Source organism: Osmia bicornis, chromosome 11 (assembly GCF_907164935.1).
Source record: "Osmia bicornis bicornis chromosome 11, iOsmBic2.1, whole genome shotgun sequence".
NCBI lineage: Eukaryota > Metazoa > Arthropoda > Insecta > Hymenoptera > Megachilidae > Osmia > Osmia bicornis.
In genome coordinates this window covers 9,506,201-9,526,642 of record NC_060226.1, presented here as the reverse complement: position 1 = coordinate 9,526,642, position 20,442 = coordinate 9,506,201, and the positions used below count along the sequence as shown (strand labels likewise).

The 20,442-nt window shown below is 44.3% G+C and overlaps 1 protein-coding gene across 7 annotated transcripts in view; it reads right to left on the bottom strand.

Moving 5' to 3' along the window:
* LOC114878923 overlaps window positions 1–20,442 on the bottom strand; it is a 62,568-nt gene that overhangs the window by 18,428 nt on the left and 23,698 nt on the right. For all 7 annotated transcript variants that reach the window (XM_046287735.1, XM_046287737.1, XM_029193245.2 and 4 more), the window contains one exon: window positions 9,209–9,373. In XM_046287735.1, the coding sequence (XP_046143691.1) occupies window positions 9,209–9,373 (165 nt within the window). The remainder of the gene's footprint in view (window positions 1–9,208; window positions 9,374–20,442) is intronic.

The following is a 20,442-nucleotide window of genomic DNA, read 5'->3' as shown; positions in this document are numbered from 1 at the left end:
TTAACCGTAAAGCTTTACTTATTTCCGGTATAGTCTCCGAGGTAAGACCTAGACACGAGTTCTTTCGCGCGATAAGAAGGAACGAGAGTTGGATGTGAGATACTTTTACAACTTGAACGAGGATTTCCTGCAGAACACGATCTCTCCAAGAAGATGGAAATAGGAACAGAAACGATGAATTTAACGGCGGGTAATTCAGTCTTGCTTCCTTCCTGTTGAATCGTTTCCTTGGAAATTTCAAGAACCCGAAGAAACAACTATACTTCAAGATACCAAGATCTTCGGATTCAGTCAATTTTATGCATCATTCTAGGACCTTTATCGAACCCATCACCAGTCGCGTACATCCAATCTGTCGACTTCTTTCTTGTCGACATCTTCGCGAATCCAGTTTCCCTTGGAGATCTATTTGCAAGAGAGATGTGGCTATTGAGAAAGCCAATAGAGGATATACCGTGCGATCACTGGCCTATCAAGCCGAGTGCTTTTGCGGCTTCCTGGCGAATAGAAAAAGAAAATCATCTCTCGAACGTTTGATCGTTCCAAGAGCTCTCCTTTGTCGAAAGGTCTTAGATCGTTTGGCTTCCATCCTCGCCAAGCAATTACGATCCAATGATTTCACGGATCTCCTCCTTCAAACGTATTACCAACGCGATACCGAGTAAACGCTAGCGAAACTCAATGAATCTTCAATTTTGACCCGGATCTCCCCTAGCATTCCAGCAAAAATACTTTGATAAAGTTCATAAATTAAAATAAGAAACTTGAAAGCAGCGATTTTCGCTGGTTCGATAGTTTTAGCGTTAATATCTCGCTAAAGATCGATGAAATTTATAGTTTCCAACGTCAGACAAATTTCATTCTGTCGGCTGAAAATTTGTCTGGTCGTTTATCGGGGGGGGAGAGTAGACAGCCAGCGGCTAAAGGAGAATTCAGAGATCATTTTTTTTTTCCCCTGGTTTGAAACATCCGAGCCCGCGGCAACGAATGCACCAGCGAACGCACGAGGATCGACGCGACGCGGAAAAGAAAAGAAGAAAAAAAAGAAGAGAAGATGAAAATAAAGTAGAAAGATGGATAAACGAGCGAGACCAAGTGTGACTGGGCGGAGGGTAGAGGGGGCGGGCGAGAAACAGCCCTCTGGGCTCGTTGGGTGCTCATTTTGAAAAGGATACCGCGCTTTTATGTTACACCATCGAATACTGCAGGAATTTCAATTGAAATCGCAGCGTCTCCTGCTTTTTCATTTATTTTTCCTGTTTATTTTATCCCTCCCTTCTTCTCTGTATCCGCGTCCACGGCAAACGAGCGAATTTTTTGATTCCATCGCCAGTTTTGCAATGTTTCTGTTGGAAAAATATATGCGCATACGTTGAACAGAATTTTCGTTTCATCTGTCGGTTAATCGTTCGCTGTTCGATTAACGTCGCGAAAAAGACACGACACGCTTTTCACAGAGTTTCTTTGACGACTTTCGTTCGTCGATGAATTACTATTGAACGAGGACGTCAAAGAACGCCCGAGGCGTTTTTTACAGGAAACCCATTACCAGGTAATGGATTTCCGGCTAGAACTCGAACGAGTGTCAAAGATACGACCTTACAACCACCAAGTGCTCAGTCCTTCCTCGATTGATTTATAATTCTTTGCTAACCGAGAGTGATAAAAGCGCAAACTTCTCAAAAGGAAGAAATTGAAGAAAAATTTTCAAACTTCGCAAAGAAAACAGGCTGCTTTCTTGACCCCATTGTATTCTTGACCAGGTAAAGAAATATATAAATAACGAGGGACAGAGTGGAGAAAAATTGTCAGGATTTACGATGGGGATACGAGAAAAAGAGAGGAAAAGAAGATATTTATTACGTTTCACGGATGAAAAACTGAGGGGTTGATAGAGGAAACGAGGGGAAAGATGGGTGCCTATGGGCGAGTCCCCATTGAAAGCGATACGTTCGCTTTCGCGGCTCGTCCTCGGCTTCGTCTGCGTCTGAAAGGCGTCGAGCACTCGTCGTCGACGACGACGCCGGCGTCGCATTGCGCGTCACAAATTGTGCGCAGTTGCGAGCGTCGAGCACGAAAATCTACCCCGTTAGTCACAAAGGAACGACACTACCTCCTCTCACCGTTTCCTTTCCCACCTTTCTCATGGTGTCCTCCCGTTTCGCCCCAACCACCAGTATCTGTCGTGTAACGATGACAATTTTTCTGAAAATCCAATTTTACCGCCGGATGAATATTTCTTTTTTTTTGCTTTTTATTTTTTCAATACCGATAGCTAACAGAATTCGTCGCGTTGCGAGTCAGTTGTCACACGGTAAACTAACCGGTATGGATTTAAATATATTTCCATAAAAATCTATTTTCCCTGTTTTTTAAATCAGGATCACGATTCCAGTTTACGCTCTCGATGAAATCCTTTCTGTACGATTCGATTTAAGGAACTTTTCGACACTGATCGGTGGCGAATGCGAAATAGAATTAGAAAAATTCCTTCAAAGGATTAGAGGGAGGTTCGCATGGAAGCTTAGTAAAGATCATCGGTTGGTTACCGTGGAGACAAGGGAGCCGAGGAGAAAAGGATCCCCTCGAACGAGCTTACCATCCCTGTTGAATAAACGGCACACGGCCGTATGCAGGCTGCATTTAAGCGAACGAGGCACCAATATGCCACGGCCTGGCTGTTTTATCCCGTAATGGCGCGAGCCAGCTTTTGTGCGCACGCAAGAACGAGCACCAACTTCAATTCCTGCCTCCTATATACCTTTCACCCGTTTCTCTACCGTCTATGGCCTCGTTCGTTCCCGACTTATAGATTCAGCTGGTTCTCCATTGCAAACGAGAAAACTTGCCGCGTCCGTTTTCGATGGAGAACCTGTCGCGAAAAAAAAAAAAAAAAAAAAAAGGAAAGAAAGAAAGAAAGTGCTCGATCCGACGACGCGACGAGTGGCTTCGTTTCAGCTCGCGCCTCGTAAACGACGCATAAATTTATCGTCGCGAAAGAATATTATTGCGTATCCACGCGTCTATGCGTCCCAAAGGGGATGAAATTGGTGACGTTGAAATTTTAAATATCCAAAGCAGTCGACGCATTATCGTACGGTTAACTAAACGCGTAGGGAAACGGGGTTGAAAGTAACGAGGGTGGTTTGACCCGAATGGTGGTTGGCTTCTCGCCAGTTTCCTGTGTCCGCGCACTCGGCATCCAGGCCTTTACTTATATTTTTCCAGCGGTCACCGTATCAATTTCCAGCCACGATTAATTAATCGCTTGCCAGCTGCTCGCGTCGCGCCCATTCGTTCGCCATAAAAGAGGGACCGGTTAAATGTTTACTCGAAATTTGTATCGCTCACGTTGCAGGAGAATTCAATTTGCTCTTCCGTTCGAGTTTGTTGGCACAGGAACGGTGTAAACAAAGGGGTGGGAAAAAAGCTACCGAATAACTCGTCGGAATTTTGAAATTCTTTTCATCGATGTTAATCATTGCATAGTTATCGTAGATTCATTAATTTGAAAGTTTATTACTTGAAATTTCTTCGTTTTCACGCGCACGGTAGGGTATACCGCTTCAAATTGCCGCGTCTAATTGTGAGGAAGAGCGGTATCCAATCGGAACGCGTCTTACAAAATCGAGAAACGCGCTAACTTCACTACCCCGCTGCTTTGCGCTATAACGTAGGAGGACGGATTGATCGCCATTTGCGTTATTTTTTCTATTTCATTGAAATTTAAGTAATTCTGTGAATAAATTCTAGTGTAAAGTGAGAAAATGGAGGACGAGATCGGTTGCGACGACCCTCAATTTATGAATATGCTGGAAAGTTGTATCCGGATCGAAATTGGAATCGCAAAGGGGACGCTATCTAGTAAATCTCTTTTCTTATTTCTTCCCTACGCTTTTGTATAAACAAAATTCTTATGCGAACCTTTATCTTGGACAATTCTTGCAAGATCTCGACAGTGAAATAAAGGAATTGAAGGTAAAGATTCGAAAGCAATTGCAAGCTAGGAAGGAATTGAAGGAGAATACGAGAAACACACAGGAGAACTCTATAATATTAAACGCCACTTTGAACAAGTACGTAAAGCAACGATTCTAAAGGTCAATCTAAATGTACTTATCATTTTTTATTATCCTATGTTATCGATATAGACAGAGCAAATACATCAACGAAATATCCGAAAGAATCGAACTGATAAAACTTAACCTGGACAGTGATTATAAAATCATGAAGATGGAGTGCGATCAATATGAAAATATCTGCAACGAATACGAAGAAACTTGGCAAGCGTATCACGTAAGTAAAAATTTCATCAAATTCACTTGTCGGAACTGTTAAGATAATATCGAAGAACAATGAATATTTTCTAGGCAAAATACGAAGAGTTTCCATTGGCTAAGACGAGGAAGGAGGCGAAGACGCGATTGGAAAAGCTTTGCGTGGACAAAATGGTGATCGAATACAAGATCAACGAGTTGGAGAAGACACGGAAGTTGAATGAACACATCGACTGGTTGAGAACGCGCGACAAAACAGTAGAATTTGCTGGCGCAATTTCAAACGGTCTGAGACTCGATCAAACGTTGGCGGACTTGAACAAAAGTATCGAGGAGTGCAAAGAGGAACTGATCGTCGCCAATGCGGAGGTATTTTTTTTCAATTTCAACGATACCTCGTCTCGCACTACTTTCTACTTTTCTTCGTCCAGCTAGCGGCTCGGATGAAGAAGAAGGAAGAGGAAAAGAGGAAACGAGCGCTTAAGATGCTGGAAATGCCACCGCCAAGGATTAATTTCTCGATTTATGGGCGAAGAGCCGTGAAAACCGGCTTCACGGACGGCTGGAAGAAGAATTACGAGAATTCTATAGGTTCTTCTCTCATAATTTTTCATCTGATCGCGCGAAACTCGGTATTTCATTGGCGTCGTATGAATTTTGAAATCGAACGATAGATTCGCTGTCGGTGGACACGATGGTGCTGGAGGAGATGTGCACGGCCGAGGGGAACTCGGTGGAGTTGTCTCAGCTTCGGGAGGAGAACGATCCGAATGCTTCGGTATCGCCGATCGATGAATCGAGTCCTTCGCCGGATCCGGATGATCAAGAGGAAGCGGAACGCAACGAGGTAGCCAGCGAAATGGAGGAGAACGATGGGCAAGCAATCGATCCGGCTGCCGACGAGGAAATGGAACAAGAACCTTTGGAGGAGTTCGCCTTGCCGTCCAGCGTTCCCAAAGATAAGCAAACAGTTCAACGAAGCGGAGATCGAACAGATGGGTTCGAGGAGCCGCCGGTGAAGAGAACGAAGCTGATCCAGGACGAGGAGAAGGCGTCACAGACTACCGAGTCGAAAGCCGTTCGAGCAGAAAAGAAGAGAAGTCAGCTAGTCGAGCCGACGCCTGGCCCACGAATCACCAAGATCGAATCCATTCGGTATAACGTGTCTTCGTTGATGAACACGGATAAAGGAAATCTCAATCCACTCGGTACGTTTCAATTTATCCAACACCGAAACTTCTTTCACGGCACGATTCCGTTCTAGTCCGCTCGAGAAGCAGTCAATTACGTCAAGAACGTCCGGAGGCCAGGACGACGAAGGTCGCATCGGTTCGTTACGCGTCCCCTGCGAGGCAACTCGACCAAGATAATCCTAATCCCTCGAGTATGTTCACTCCTCGCCATTACGATTATTCCGACAGCAGCGATCTAAGCTTCTGCGTGGATAGCAGTATGAATTTGAAAGGTATCCCTCACCCCTTTTGTCCTAAGATTTCAATCTTGTTTCTGACATCTATTTAACCTGCTGTTCTACCATCAGACGATCAGATATCGATGTTCGGTGGATCCATTCGTGATTTTTGCGAGTGTTCCAACATATCCAATGCGATGGAGGGTGAGGAAGAAATGGCTGTAGAGGAGGAGCACAACGCGAGCGTTTCATCGACGAGAAAGAAAGCTGGCTTTCCACGTAATTATACGCTCTATTTATTCGCTACTTTTTCACCGAGTCACGTTTCTTCGCTGTTCTGTTCCAGAATTTGACTTCAGCAAGATTATGAAAGGCAACGGGGGCCGGAATACTCTGTTCTAAAAGCGACTTCCTTTAAAGGAAGATCAACGCTCGTTCCATTAGCAATTATCCAAAGATGTATCGCCGCGTAACCGAAAATAAAATGGTACGAAAGTAAAAAGGAAAAGCGTGGGGTTGGAAGTTTCTTTCGCAGACGGCGATAAATCTCCTTTCTTACGCGCCAAGACGCACGGCTTCGTTCAACGAATTTCCACGTTCGTGTATTCGAGTGAACGTGCGCGGACGGGCTGAATAATATTCGAGCAGAATTACGCGAACCCGCTGTAATTTCCACTCTAGACCGTCGCTAAAAAGCGTCGGAGAAGTTAGGCTGCTCGCTTCCTCTCTAAGAAACCGAACCGACGCGACGCGACGCGACGCGGGGTGAAAAAAGCGAACCGAAAACGTGAAAGAGCAGGGAAACGAAGAAGGAGAGGAGGAGAAAAGCTCGTTGAACGCGAGAGAAAGGGAGAGAGGAAGAGCACTCAAAGTACTAGATCCTTTAAAGCTCCCTTTTGTGAGCCACTCTTTAAATAGACCATTGCCACCGACGTTTAATCCTCTCTCGCGGAGTATTTGTAAATTATTTAAGGAACCTGGTACACGCGGTGGCTGGTTAAACGTATGTTAATCAATTCGTACGAGATTTTGCGAAAACGCGTATTTGAAAGTAAGAAAAGCTCGTTAACGGTATCTAATCGTAAGATAATTGAAGCGAAAGGTGTTGGGGTACCTACATATATCTTCTTGCTGTTTATGAGCTCACCTTTATATCGCTTTATCTCGCTCGAAATTGAAAGGGAAACGAGCCGAGCGAAAGGGTTGAAAGCGACGAGGCTGGATAGGTGTGTTTTAGGTAGGTATAACCGAGGAACGAGTTTTATTGCCAGCTGTGTATAGCGAAGAGGAGAGCTCGTTTCCTTAGGGAACCGTGAATTTCACTCGAGGCTCTAGTTCGCTTAATCCTGGCTGAGTCGCGAATATTAAGCCTGTGAGCAGTCCCGTTTGTAATGGCACGACATTTTCTGCGGTTTACAGACCACCTCCAGCCTGTTTCTACGCTATACGGGGCTATAGACAATGCGAGCAGAGAGCGAGTTTATCTTCGTTTTAAGTGGATTCCCTATATTGCTGAACTTCCTGGAGGATCGTTGCACGACCATTTGGTATTTAAACGCGTCCTACGTGTAAGTACTATGCCCCAGTACCCGATATTCCTAGTTTGCGTAATTGGTCGCGTTTGCTTGTCGAAGAAAACAAATGAACACGTACATATTACTTTTATTGCAAGGTCTATTACAAATTAAACCTCGAAATTTCCCATCTTAAGAATCGCAATCGTCTTTAAGATAACAGTAAAATTTCTAAAGTGCTTATCGCACAAACTCTCGTTCGTTTTCTTCCTATTCCATTGTCTTCCACTCAACGATCGATCGAGAAAAAGAGACTTTGCTGTTCAAAGTTTTCCAACGGCAACCGACAGCGCCGATGAAACCGAGGGAAAGTCGGGTCATTAATTTTTCCGACTGTTTTCCCGCCGAGCTTGCCTCGAACAAACAGGCAAATATTTTTCCTAACGCGACTCGCGGACTGCCGTATACTTTACTGTTTGCCACATGAAACTTCCGGTTACCTTCTCTTCCCGTGTTTACGTTGACCGTTTCAAAGCGGCAGTTACACATTAATATACCGGGGACAATCGATGAAATTTATTTCTACATCCCCTTGTATCGCCGTTTTCACTATGGAAGTCTGATTTCATCGCCAATGTACGACGTTGTTTAATGGGTCGTTCCCGGCAAGAAAGGAATAAATCAGGAAAAATTAGAGGTACAGCTTCGGGCTACTCGTTTTTGCCCACCGATTTCCCCGCCAAACTACCCTATTTTATCACCGTCTGTCGATAACAGCCAGTCTGAGTAAGGGAAACACATCCCCTGTCTTTCCAACGATTCCGTCAAGGCTTTTCTCGTAAAACCAAGAAATCCTACCGCGAAGGCATATAGATATATTCGTTTTCAAAACTTTTCTCTCGAACCCGGGGAAATCGTTATGGTATCGTTACGCGATCACTAATTATACGAACGAAACGTTCTGAAAGCGCAGGAACGAAGGCGAAAGAAATCGAGGACAGGCTCTCTAACGAAGTGGAAACAGTTTCGAGTCGACGACAATCGGGAATCGTGGCGGCTTTGAAACAGCTCGAATCGTGGCCCGGCAGGAACAATGAGAAAGAGGATCGGTTGCCGCATTCAAGCTGACAATGAGTCGAGAGAAACGTTGCTGCCCTCGCCGCGCCGCTCCGTATGCAAGAGGATCATTCTTACCCTCAGATCTCCGACTAATTATTGTGTCGATTCGAGAAGAAAATACGTCGAAGGTCGAGCTGTAACTCGAAGGTAGGCAAAACTTTTTACCTACCCTATATAGGCGTTTTTTTTTTAACGAGACCAAAGTTCCATTATTGTTCGTGGCGCATTCAGAACGAGCTCTATTTCAACTTATTCAGAAATGATAATTGGAATAGAATTGTTAGAGAGGCTTCAATGCGTTATTGTGTGCCTGGTTTAATACTGGAACGAGGAAGCTCGGTCAATCTGGTGACCCAGACCCGCTGGAAACGCGTTAAAACTTTACTTTTGCCAGAGATTAAACTTGCTAAACTTAATTTTTCACGGAAAAAACCCCGGAGACCGAGTGTCTCGACAGACGGTGAGAATTTTTATGTCTATACATCTCGCAGTGGTTCGGTTGCAAACGACGAAACGACGAAACGACGAAACGACGAAACGACGCAACGATGCCGGAAGCGAACAGACGCGAGTAGAAATCGAGTTAGCCTGGAAAGCGAGTTAATCCGACTCATGGCCGCATGGAGGCTGATGCCAGCGGGCGAGCAAACTTTGATTGGCGACGAAACTTTGGATAATTGATGCGCGGCTTGTCGGATAGAATCATCTTTCGCTATTATAACATCCATAGAAATCACTCGTTAATAGAATCATCCGAATCCCCTTACGAACTTGCTACCCGAACCCTCCAGTTCCCACTGATACAGTAAATACGATAAAGTATCGATAAGAGTTTATAGAGGTTGGAAGGTCGAAACGGGTGAAACGTAAAGGTGGTATGTACTCACGAGAACACTGTCGAGGCTCGTCGCTGCCGTCGCCGCAGTCGTCGACGACGTTGCACACCTTGTTCTGGGCGACGCAGCGTCCGTTGCCGCATTGGAACTCGCTCTGCCGACAGGAAAGCACCGTCGTCGCCATGAGAACGCAGATGAAAACCGGCCAGTGCGTGTCTGAAACAGAATGAGTTTTATTTATTTATTATTCTGCTCTAAAAGATTTCCTCGTGTTTGCGCGGAACGGGGTGGAAAGCAACCCCCCCAGCGAAGCAAACAACGCATTCGTCTTCATAATTTCGCGAGAAACAGCGGGAAAATTTATCATTCTTTTTTCCCTTCCACCGAATCAATTCAACCCGTTTGTTACGTTTGCCTAGAACCGAGATTCATCCTCTTGATTGACGGTTCGATTATTTATAGCGACTGGGACGTTTATCGATAATATTTTCCATTTATTTAACGATTATTAATTGGTTAACGCGAATGAAACATAGGGTCGTTTAGAAGAGTGCTGGCGTCCCATGGAAATGGCCCGGCTTCGAATCCCACTCGAAAATCCAATCGAGGAGACTATACATTACACGTAGGCAGAAATGTTTCCCTCTGCTTTTTTTTTTTTTTGTTCAAAGTCTCTCTGGTACTCGTAATTTTCCAGCACCCTCGAACGGAGAGTAGGTGACGCGAAAGGGGCGAAGTATTTATTTCTAGTGTCCTCGAACCGTTTAATTTTCCGCGGTGCTGTTCGAGTGGACCGAATAATTGGCCTCTGAAATTCTCGATTTTCGTCCCTCGCCTTTTACCCGTTCTTTTTTCCCCACCCTTCGTTCAGCCAGCTAGTGCTTCACCGACAGCGGTTAGGTTGCTCGGAAAGAAATCGTTCGTTGTTTCGAGGAATTATAATTCGACGAGAGTATCAGTTATACAGGAGGAGGGGACGAAAGTTCTGAGGGTGAACGTCGGAGGATTCTCGACTTCCGTCGGTTGACGACAGCATCGAAGCTTTCAATCGATACCGGAAATCGAAAGGACGTGGCTCGATATCCGTTTCTTATCGACTCTAGCTCGCTTCGCTTCTAATACCACGAAATTCTTAAAAGCTCCTCTTTGAAAGATATTCAGAAATTTTTGTTAATAACGCTAATGGTGGATCAGTTCGATAAGCATTAATCGATCGATGAATGGTAGTTGGATATTGTCGGTAATCGTCGCAATCCCTGTAGCTGCAAGTTGAACGGCATTTGAATCTGAATGCGGAACATCATAATAGCCGTAGCTTTCGAACAAGGTCCGCCCCTATGCCGTCAAAGTTTCCCGTGAATTTTCCTTCGAGGGAGCGAACAACAGAGTACAGGAAAACGCCGCGCCGCGCCCGCGCCGGTGTAACGCCGCAACGATGCAACTTCGATCGAGTTCCAGATCGATGTTATATTCTACGAGCAAAAGTTACCAGCTGCTATTAGTTCCCTCGTAACTTTGCCGATCTTGTTTCCACCGAAAGAAATTCGGCAGGATCCGATTCCGCGGAAAATTGGTCCGTTAGCCAGGCGTCGAAGGTGGCGTTAAAAATATTTTTCAACATTTTTATTTCACTTCCGAGCCCGATCGAGTTTCGAACAACTCGGAGGAGATGGATGGAAGAATTTCTTACCGAGCCGAGAGAGAGCACTTAACGCTGCGTCGTCGATTCTCAGACACTTGGCCGTTGCTTGATCAATATCCGTGGAAAGAAATAGGTCGCTCTTATTTCCGGTCCCAGGTGATTCCATTTCAAAGTTCAGTTCAACGCTCTGACCGGCAACAGGCTTGGAATATCTTTGAAAATCACCTCGCAACTTTAACCCTTCAAAGATGGATCGTTGGAACTTGTCCGAACCGACTGCTAGCATAAAACGGAAGTATGAAAATCGGATAGCTTCCTGATTGAAATATTTTCAGCCAGCTGCTATCCGAAAAATTAATATCGCTTCTTTTTCAACTGCAATCGAGCAGTTTTCTTTCAATCGAGCTGAGAAGGCAGCTGTGAAATCAACATTTTTTTCATTCACCTGTCAGAAGAGCGCTGGTGAATCGGAATGGAGTTTCTTTACCTTCTCTCGCGATTGGACTTTCGATAATGCTGTAATTCGGTTCGAGCCAGCATTGCAGCAGGGAGAACGAGAGAAATTTGTGTCAGAGTCTGTTTGGATATTTTCGAATGTTTCTCGTTTCCCGAGAAGACGCGAGTTGGCGATAAAAGCGTCAGGACGCTTTTCGTCACGGGCCAGGGGACAAAAAAGGCCTGTATCTCTCTTCCAAAGCCTACGCGGGTGGGTCGGCGTTCTTTATCGTGGAAAACGACGACAAAAGCCGGCCAGAGGCTGAAGCCATCGTGGAAAATAAAAAAGAAAAATGAAGAGAGAAAAATGGGATCGAAAAAACTTGCTCGTTCGCGGATTTTTACGTGGCATATAATATGTATGTACATCGAGGAAGAAACACGACCCTCCCTTTAGACGTTTTAACTCGTTCAGGGATGATTGCAATGAAAATCATCGATGTTTCGTTCGATGATTATTACTCGGTCGTCTTACGAGCAATCTCTGCCACGTGGAAACATTCTATTGCGACAGATTCATCAGGCTGTCAGGGTGGCCTGTTATATTCCGGGAACAATGCTGTAATTAAAATCTTCCGTCTCGTTCTGTCGCAGGACGTACGCGGCAAATTATACGTAGATTTCATAATGGATCCAGCAGGCAGGAAGTCGCGGAAGCGTTAAGGGCCATCAGATCGCATTATTACATTAATCGCAGTCGTTTCTGGATTAACGAACAACGCTCAGAATTTCTGCTGCTCAGCTTTTCCGTGAATTATATCTTCTCCGTTCTCGACTCTTAGATTTAATATCCGGATTTTTCATACCGAACGATTTCGAACGTGTTCGAAGGATTTACGGGTACGAATTCACCAGACGCGAACAACGAGCTTGTAAATGAAGAGAAACGAGAAGAGCTGTTAGACGAGTCAAGGTGTTTCTCGAATGGAAAAACGTCGAATAGCCGCGAGTGATGGAGAGAAGATAAAAATAAAAGGAGGTAGCCGCGAGGCTGGTTTTCAGCCGATACGGAAGACAGGGAAAGAGAATTCTTCTTACCGTCGCCTCCGGCTTCCTTTTCGAAACTTTCCACTTTCTTTGAGAAGGAAAAATTCCTTTCTTCGACTGCCCTCCGGGATACCTCGCGGTTTTTACTTTCGTCCTGCGCGAATCGCGAATTACCTCCGGACGAATCGGTGAAGATAAATCGCTGAAATTTTTTCGGATCGAGGATTTTCGTCAATTCACCTCGGTGTTCGTCCGTCGTACCGGAAGGTAGTAGTTGCGGCGACGGAAACCACCAAGCTTCTCGAGGTCGAAACGGAAACGGATTTGCTTAATCCGATTCACGATACGACAGTAGCCGCGAGACCGCGTTCGTTACTCGACGCGACGCCGCGACGCGACGATTTTGCGGCCGTCGTCGCGACGTTTAAGCTTGCTGACCGATCCACTAAAACGGATCACTCGCTTCGTTTCACCTTCGAAAATTACATCCCATTTATTTTATAGAGAAAGAAAGATTCAGCTGGGCGTTTCATCGTTTCCATCCGAGTATTCAACGCGATTGCGCTTCGATCCAAGTCCCAACCGGCCGATAAAATAATTCCAAGAGAGGACGGAATCGGTTGCGGTATCGGCGTCGCGTCGCGTCGCGTCGCGTAATATCGGCAAACGCGTTACGATTAGTTTAACTGCTCGCTATATCCCGGCCGTGAATTTGAAGGCTCGTTATCGATCCAGTGTCGCGATACTGTTAACCAAACTATCGTCCTTTCCGTCGTCGAAACGAAAAGAGGTAAAGGGAATATATATGTATGTAGGTAAGTCACCGATCGATTTCTCGAGCTGTTCAGATTGATTGTTCCACGCTTTAATTTTGTACCTGAATTCTCGAGTGATCCAATAACGATATTTTCTTTCATGTTTGCTTCGTTACTTCCTGAACGTCGCGTCGTATAGGTAGAGTCTCTTTGAAGGGAACAGACTACTCGGCTCTCGAATTTCTTCGTCGAAATCGTATCCGGTGACGATCGCGTTACCTCGTTTCCCTGCTTCGTTACCTTCGCAAATCACCTTTCAATTTGATCGTCAGCGAAACAATATTAAAAACTAGCTAACCCTGAATCCATCAATTTCCTTTTGAAAGGATCAACCATCTTGCGAGGAGGATGACGCAAAGGGAGGGTAAATTAGTCCGAGACTCGCGTAATCGAATTAATTTCCTCAGTCAGTCGGGTATGCGTCGATTTAGCGAGGCTCCGAAGATCCGAAGATCCGAAGATCCTCGAGGACGTTTCGACGGAAGTGCTCGACAGTCGGTGGTTAGAATCGCGTATTCGCGTTAGACAGACGAGACAGATAGACAGCCTTCCGGTTGATTTAATTGGCCGCGGGAACAATGCCGACTGATAAGACGAGCCTGTGCGGCTATTAACTCGACTATTCGATTTCCGCCGATTCGATATCTCGATATTCGAGGCAATTAGGAAATTTTCCAGGAATTTCGGAGGATTAATTGTTAGGAAGGGTAAATTAACCCCCGGGAATAGGCAACTGTGTAGTAGACAAAATTCTCTACGTTTCTTACCGAATAAATGTCCCCCGGTACGTTAGAAAAATTCCCAGCTACCAAGTTTAGTCGACCGTGCGTCGATTTACTTCCTCCGTTACTTCTCCCTCGAATCTTTAATTCCGTTCGTTAATAACACGAGTGTCGTCCGTGATTCCAAGACCGGAGTCGAACTCGGAATTTCATTATCCGGCCGACTACTTTGTTACGCGCGATCGTGCACGAAAATGAGAGGGAAAAGAAGAAGAAGAAGAAAGAAGAGGAGGAGCTGGAGGGATAGGTCTGTTATCCCGGCGAGAAAAATAGGAAAAGGTCGATTTAATCGAGATCCGAGAAAGACTCGAAGATTACAAGCAAACCTCGGAATGGTCGTTCATCGACGCCGCTTCTGCCGAATAAATTGCGGCTAGAATGATTTAGGGAAGCATTTATCCCCCCCTCCCCCCCAAGGGAATATTTCTTCTTTCTACCGAAACGTGACTCCTTTTTAATCTTGTTAATTGAACTCGTAAGTATTCATGAAACGAGTAATAATTTTCCTATCGATAACTAAATCGTTTGATTAATTAATCTCCTTCCAACTACGAATGGGGTGTACAAATTTTGCGAGTAACATTCATCTGAATGATTTTCATCTTCAATTATCGAAATCCTTCGAATCTCCAATTACAAAGAAACCGCAAGTTTGGAATAGAGTTAGAAGGGCAGATAGCCAAGCCGAGGTGAAAATCTACAAGAAGGAAGGCAAGAGGTTGAGAATGAGGGTGTTTGAGAGATAAAGGGTGAGGTCTGAAGGCACGACACGGCTGCTGGTGGCTGCTGGCTGCTGGCTGCTGGCTGCTGGCTGCTGACGGAACAATTTCATCGTTCCATCAGAGGGACGTTGCAGCCACCGATGTCCCAAGGGGTGAAAAGATGGAACCAGCAATCGATACCTAATACCTGCCAGTTTTCGATCACATTTTTTCATCACGCTATCTTCTGTTTTCCAACGATTACAGTAATTTTAGGATAAATTTATTTTTAATTTATCTATTTTGAACCTAATCGCGTTTGTAGGAAATTAAACGGTAAATAAGAGAAATGAACGAAGATAGAAAATTGAAGCTCGACTTGGAAATGTTTCTTTGATTCTGTGAGATCGTCGAACGGAAAGTTGGACATTTTCCACAGACTTTTCGCAGGTAATCGAAAGCGTTGCAGGGAGAAGTTTGCTGACTCGAGCGGGACTTTCGAGCTCGGCGGACTTTGAACAATGGTACTTTGTACCGCGGTGGATTTAATTGAATAGAAATTAGAGCATCGATCAGTCTGGTGTAGAGGCGTCGTTGAACCGTTCCGTTCGTTTACCTGGAACACCACCTGCTGTTCCATCATTTTCCTTTTTCATCGATACCAACGATTAATTAATTGCGCTTAATCACTCTAACAATCCACCACCCCGACGAATAATAAGAAATCGAATCGAACAGTCCAGGTAAAGTTCGTTAAATTTTGTTTGATTAAAACGTTCGTGAAAATGTTGGGAACATTTCCGTATCCAACTTGAATTTCGATGAAAGAAAACTGCAATTAAACGACTGAATTTTCACTTAATTATCTTAGATTCTACCTGTATAATTAGCAATAATTTATACGTCGATTGACTCGATGAAAAGGGAAATGTATTAAAAATTTACGGAGAGTTAATTTTCAAATTTAACTTTTAGCTTCTTTGAACGTGCCAGGCGCAAATATTCTGATGTATAATTTAAAATTTGAATCTTTAATTGATTAATGAAATATTTCGTAGGTACCGAATGCAGTCAATTAAATTTTCATACGTAACCTTTCAATATCGAAAGCTGCGAATGTAATTCTATATCTACGTAATTAATATTAGCAAATCGATTTGCGGTGTAAAAATTAACGATCAATTTGCGAGTGCGGGTAGTCTCTGAAAAATTTTAAAAATACCTGAAACATCCGCGTTTCTATCGTTAACCATTCCGTTCAAATTTACTTGTATCATTCGCGTTAAATTGTTCCCCTTTGATGCGGTGAAAAAAAAGTTTATTAACCTGAATTTCCTCAATTTCCCTCTGTTCTCTCGATAATCTATCGGGCCAACTTGAATTCCTTTCAAAGTATCTCTAATTTCACAAAAGCCGAAGGGTTGTTTCGTTTTTTCTCTTTTATTTGCAAGATCGATCGACTTGCCCAGCATGGAAGAAGAAGCAGCAGCTTGAAAAGAGCTTTGGAAAATCTATTTCGCGAAGCGAGCATGTAGAAAAGACGAGTAGAGCTTTCGACTAGGCAATAATGGAGCGAAACGCATCTTTCCTACAGAGATGTATAGATATTCTCGGCAAGGATCTTTATTTGCTCGATCCTGGGCCAACATTGATATCATAGATCATCGTCTAGTCCAGCAGTTCAGTTTGATTTATTCAGAGAATGAATTCGATATACCCAGCGAGTCGAATGAAAAGGAAACGTACTAACTTTCCGCCCTTTCCCCACCTTTGATCCTCGCGTTTAACCCTCGCAGGGTGGAGGATTTAGGTATCCAGTCGTATTTGCAAAATCGAATATCTTGATAAAAAGGGAGGATACAGCTGTTTTCGAGTATCCAAGGCGGCGGGTAACGAGGCCGCGTGCAAGAATAATGAAATGCCAAGATCTTGACAAGTGATCGTCGTTCAGACATGGAACAAAGTCAGGAGGGTTCTTCGGAGAGAGAAAGAGAGGGGATAACTGTAATATGTTAGAATGTTTCAGAGGAGAAAAGGGAACGAACGCATTCGACGGGATAAATTAATTTTAACGAACAACCAGTCCTACTTCTTCCCTGATTAAGCGCAGACACGCGATCCCAGCTGCTCTTCAGGACCGATCGATCGTTTGACGAGATTGTTGAATTTCGATGGGGGAACAAGAATGCGGGGGGACTCCGGCTCCCTTTTAACTGACAATCATTTCGAAGGGAAAACGAGAAAAAATTGAAAAAGATGGTAATCATTCGAACAGTTGTCAATGAACGACGCGACGTGGAGAGCCCTCGATGAATAATTTTATTTTTCTTCTTTAGGATTATTTACACGGAAATTTTATTAATTTTATTATTTGGCTAATACATATTTGCAAATTGTACGACTGAATAGTTAGTCCGTCAGGTTCGACGCAAAAGAGCGAGTATCGTCGTGTGCACCGAGGTGATCGAGTTTCATCGGTTTTCAACCATTGGAATATCGTGTGACGAGAACCATCCACTACTCTTTGATATACCGTTCCTGTTCCCGTAATGTATTGTAAAATAATAGCTTTTTTCAGCACGTTGTTGCGCGACGATAGACACTCGTGTCCGACCGAATCGATTGCTCCTGTTCATTTGTTTAACACGAGTTTTCAAATTGTTTTACTTTCATCCTTGAAATAGGTAACTGTGAACGTTATAAAACAAGGTATGCGACAATTGTCAGAGAAATACCAACAAACAACAATGATTTATAGCGTTTATAAAAAGGCAATGTCGGTAGCGTTGCTGATAGAAGAAGAGCAAAAAATTGTAGGATAGAAGAGTGATAATGGGAAAAGAGGGTTGTAATTTTTCTGAAATATCTGGTAAGAAGAAAATAAGCGATAGTAGGGATGGTGGAAAGTGAGAAGAGAGTTTGCCAGTGTGTTGATGGCAGTCGTTATGGATCGCCGACGGTAACAAGCAATTTATTCCACGAGCCGGTGGCTCGAGCTATCGCGAATTGTTGTCTGCCCTCTCTATGGGACACACTCCTGGCTATACATCGTATTATTGTCATAATACATCAGCGAGCGGCGCGGCGGGTTTTCGTTTTCCCTCCCTCGTGAATTCGAAACGTTGGCCCTGTTCCATCGATGAAAATGCACGATTCCAGGGAAATAGTTGCGACGATAGAAACGTTCAACAACCTTCAATACCATCTCGCGATTGTTTACTTTCCGCGGACTTGGACTTTTCTGTTCGACGAACTCCCTCGAACGAAACAATGGATTCTATGAATGAACGAGGAAGAACAGGGATAAAGCTATTTCTATGGGACACGTCAGGCTGCTGCCTAATTTCAAGGAACACCAGCCATAAATCTTTCTCCTCCCATTAATCATCCGACGCGGCGCGGCGGCTGGCTTCGTCGCAGAAAAAAAATCCTCGACTTCCGTTTGAGGTAAGAAATAAATTTGTGAAACGTTAACTCGATTGATCCTTCTCGAGTAAAGAGAAGAGAGGAAAAGGTAGAAAACGTTGGGAAAAGAATAGAGGAAGGACGGGGGGAGGCGATGGGTGCGATGGGTGCGATGCAACGAGAGCAAACAAAGAGTGGAAAGCCGCAGGAAATTGCTTTCTGCCTGAAACCCGTTGGGGCTGCGTGAAATCTAGGCGAATGTCTGCGTACACAGGCTCGGAGAGCGACCACGCGAAAATTTTCGCTTGCCAGCCTCGATACGCGATCAAACTTATATTTTACCCCTGATAACTTCCTTGATCTTGAGTATCCATCCACGTTTCACTTGCCATCGCATACGCTCAGACACGTTTCGTGACGATGCAACTAATCCCCGGGGAAAAGCGAATCGCGAATAGTGCTCGCTGATTGTTAATTTCAAGTAAACGAACTTTAACTCCGATAAAAAGTCATCATTTTAGAAGTAGAAGTAGAAGTAAAAGCGGAGTGTGTTTAGTCAGACAAGTGGAAGAGGTAAGGCAACAAAGTATGTAGAAGTAGAGTGTGCTCAGTCGGAGCAAGTAGAAGGAGGGTGTGTTCGGTCAGACGATGGGATAGGCGGTCGAACGAAATAGAACAACAGTGCAATTAATCGGACGAGTGGAATATAAGTACGTGGGTTGAAGCGGAGTGTCGGTTAAAGTAGAACAGGAGGACGCATAGTCAGGCAAGTGGCGCGTGCAACCGAACCAAGTAGAACAAGAGCATATTTAGTCAGACGAGTAGAATAGCTGACCGAATAAAGTAGCACAAGAGCGCACCTATGCAATATATTTTAGCAAACTCGAATAGAGGAGTGTTGTTTAGTCAGACGAGCGGAGCTTGTCGTCAATTAAAGTAGAACAAGAGGATATTTAGTCAGAGGAGAATCAAAGACAATCGAGCGAAGCAGGTCGAGAGTGTATTTAATCAGAGGAGGAAAACACGCAATAAAATTGTAAGAGAAGCACGATACGTCGATCAAACGAGTCGAATGAAACTGTAAAGCAAACTGATCGATCGGTGGCACGGTGAATAGTCGTTGAATCCTTCGGGCACGAAGAATAATTATGGTTTGCCAATTAAATTAATTGGCTGTCTGAAGGGGCCGGTTGCGGCTGGCATTCGAATAAAGCTTGGACGAAAAGGTTCGGGTCCCGTAGGACTTGGCCGACCGCAAATATAAATCTCTCAATTCGAAAGCACATACCTTGATCTTGCCGTTATCTTTTATGCCATTTTAAGTGTGTGAAATTGTCAAAGCTCGCTCGTTTACCGCAGTGCAAATATGGTAAACCGAAAGGCAAACTCCGAAGTCCACGCAGTATTAATTAAAAGACTTCTCGTTGGTAGAATCGAGATCGGTACGATTCGAATCGTACATTTAATTAACCAGGCTTCGCGAAACAATCTCGCCGAGCTTTGCCAGGAACTTCTAACGATTTCGTTCCAACCGCTTTGGAATAATTACAAGGATTACTTCCGCGAATCAGTCGCGGACTTGAATAAAACAAACCCGATTAGGATAAGTTATTTAACGTTTTTCATGGAGACGTTCAATAAATCTTCCGAGTTTTTAATGAAAGTTCGTTAAAAAGTACGCCACCGCATCCCATTTCGAATTTATATTAGTTCTATAAATAAAGTGATTTAAAAAAGGAAACAAATTCGTTACCTGGTGACTCCGACGACAAAGGATCGGCTCGTCGAGAATTTGTGTTTGCTTAGGTAGGTAAATCCTTTTCAAGGGAGGCTGCGCCGGATATGCCGTTTGTCCGTAACGGTATTACGCGAGTTCCGGAGATAGTAAGGATCAGGTTACACGGAATGCCTTTCGGTGGAGGATCGTTTGCAGGGTGGTAACGCGGTTGCTAAAGGTCACGTAACCGTACACGTAATTCCCGCCAGGCACATCCTACTCCGCTCTGCTTCTCTCCAAATGCGCGAATCAATTACAGTCACCTGCGTTACTCTTGCAATTACCATTCTGCAGTCGGCTGCTTCGCGCTGGCTAACTAAAATCCAACTTTCTAAATTACGTGTACGCAGGCTGTGAAATACGACACGGTTTCGTTGCTGCAAACAAAAACGGCCCGTTTCTCGTCTCGTCGCGTCGCATCGCGTCGCATCGCGTCGTTTCGCCTTCGCTACCGGATCGTTTACCCTGTTAATCTTCTGCAATTCTACCTAATTTTACTGATTTTCTCAAAAGTACCTCTCTCTCTCTCTCTCTTTCTCTCTGGTCGAATGCTCGAAATGAAATTTCTTGGAATTAACAAGGAGAAAGCGGGACATTAAGGAGCACCAATTTGCTCCAATTAACGCGATCACAGGAGATTTCGAAAGTAATTAGTTGGTAACCATTGTACAGCGCAAGTTT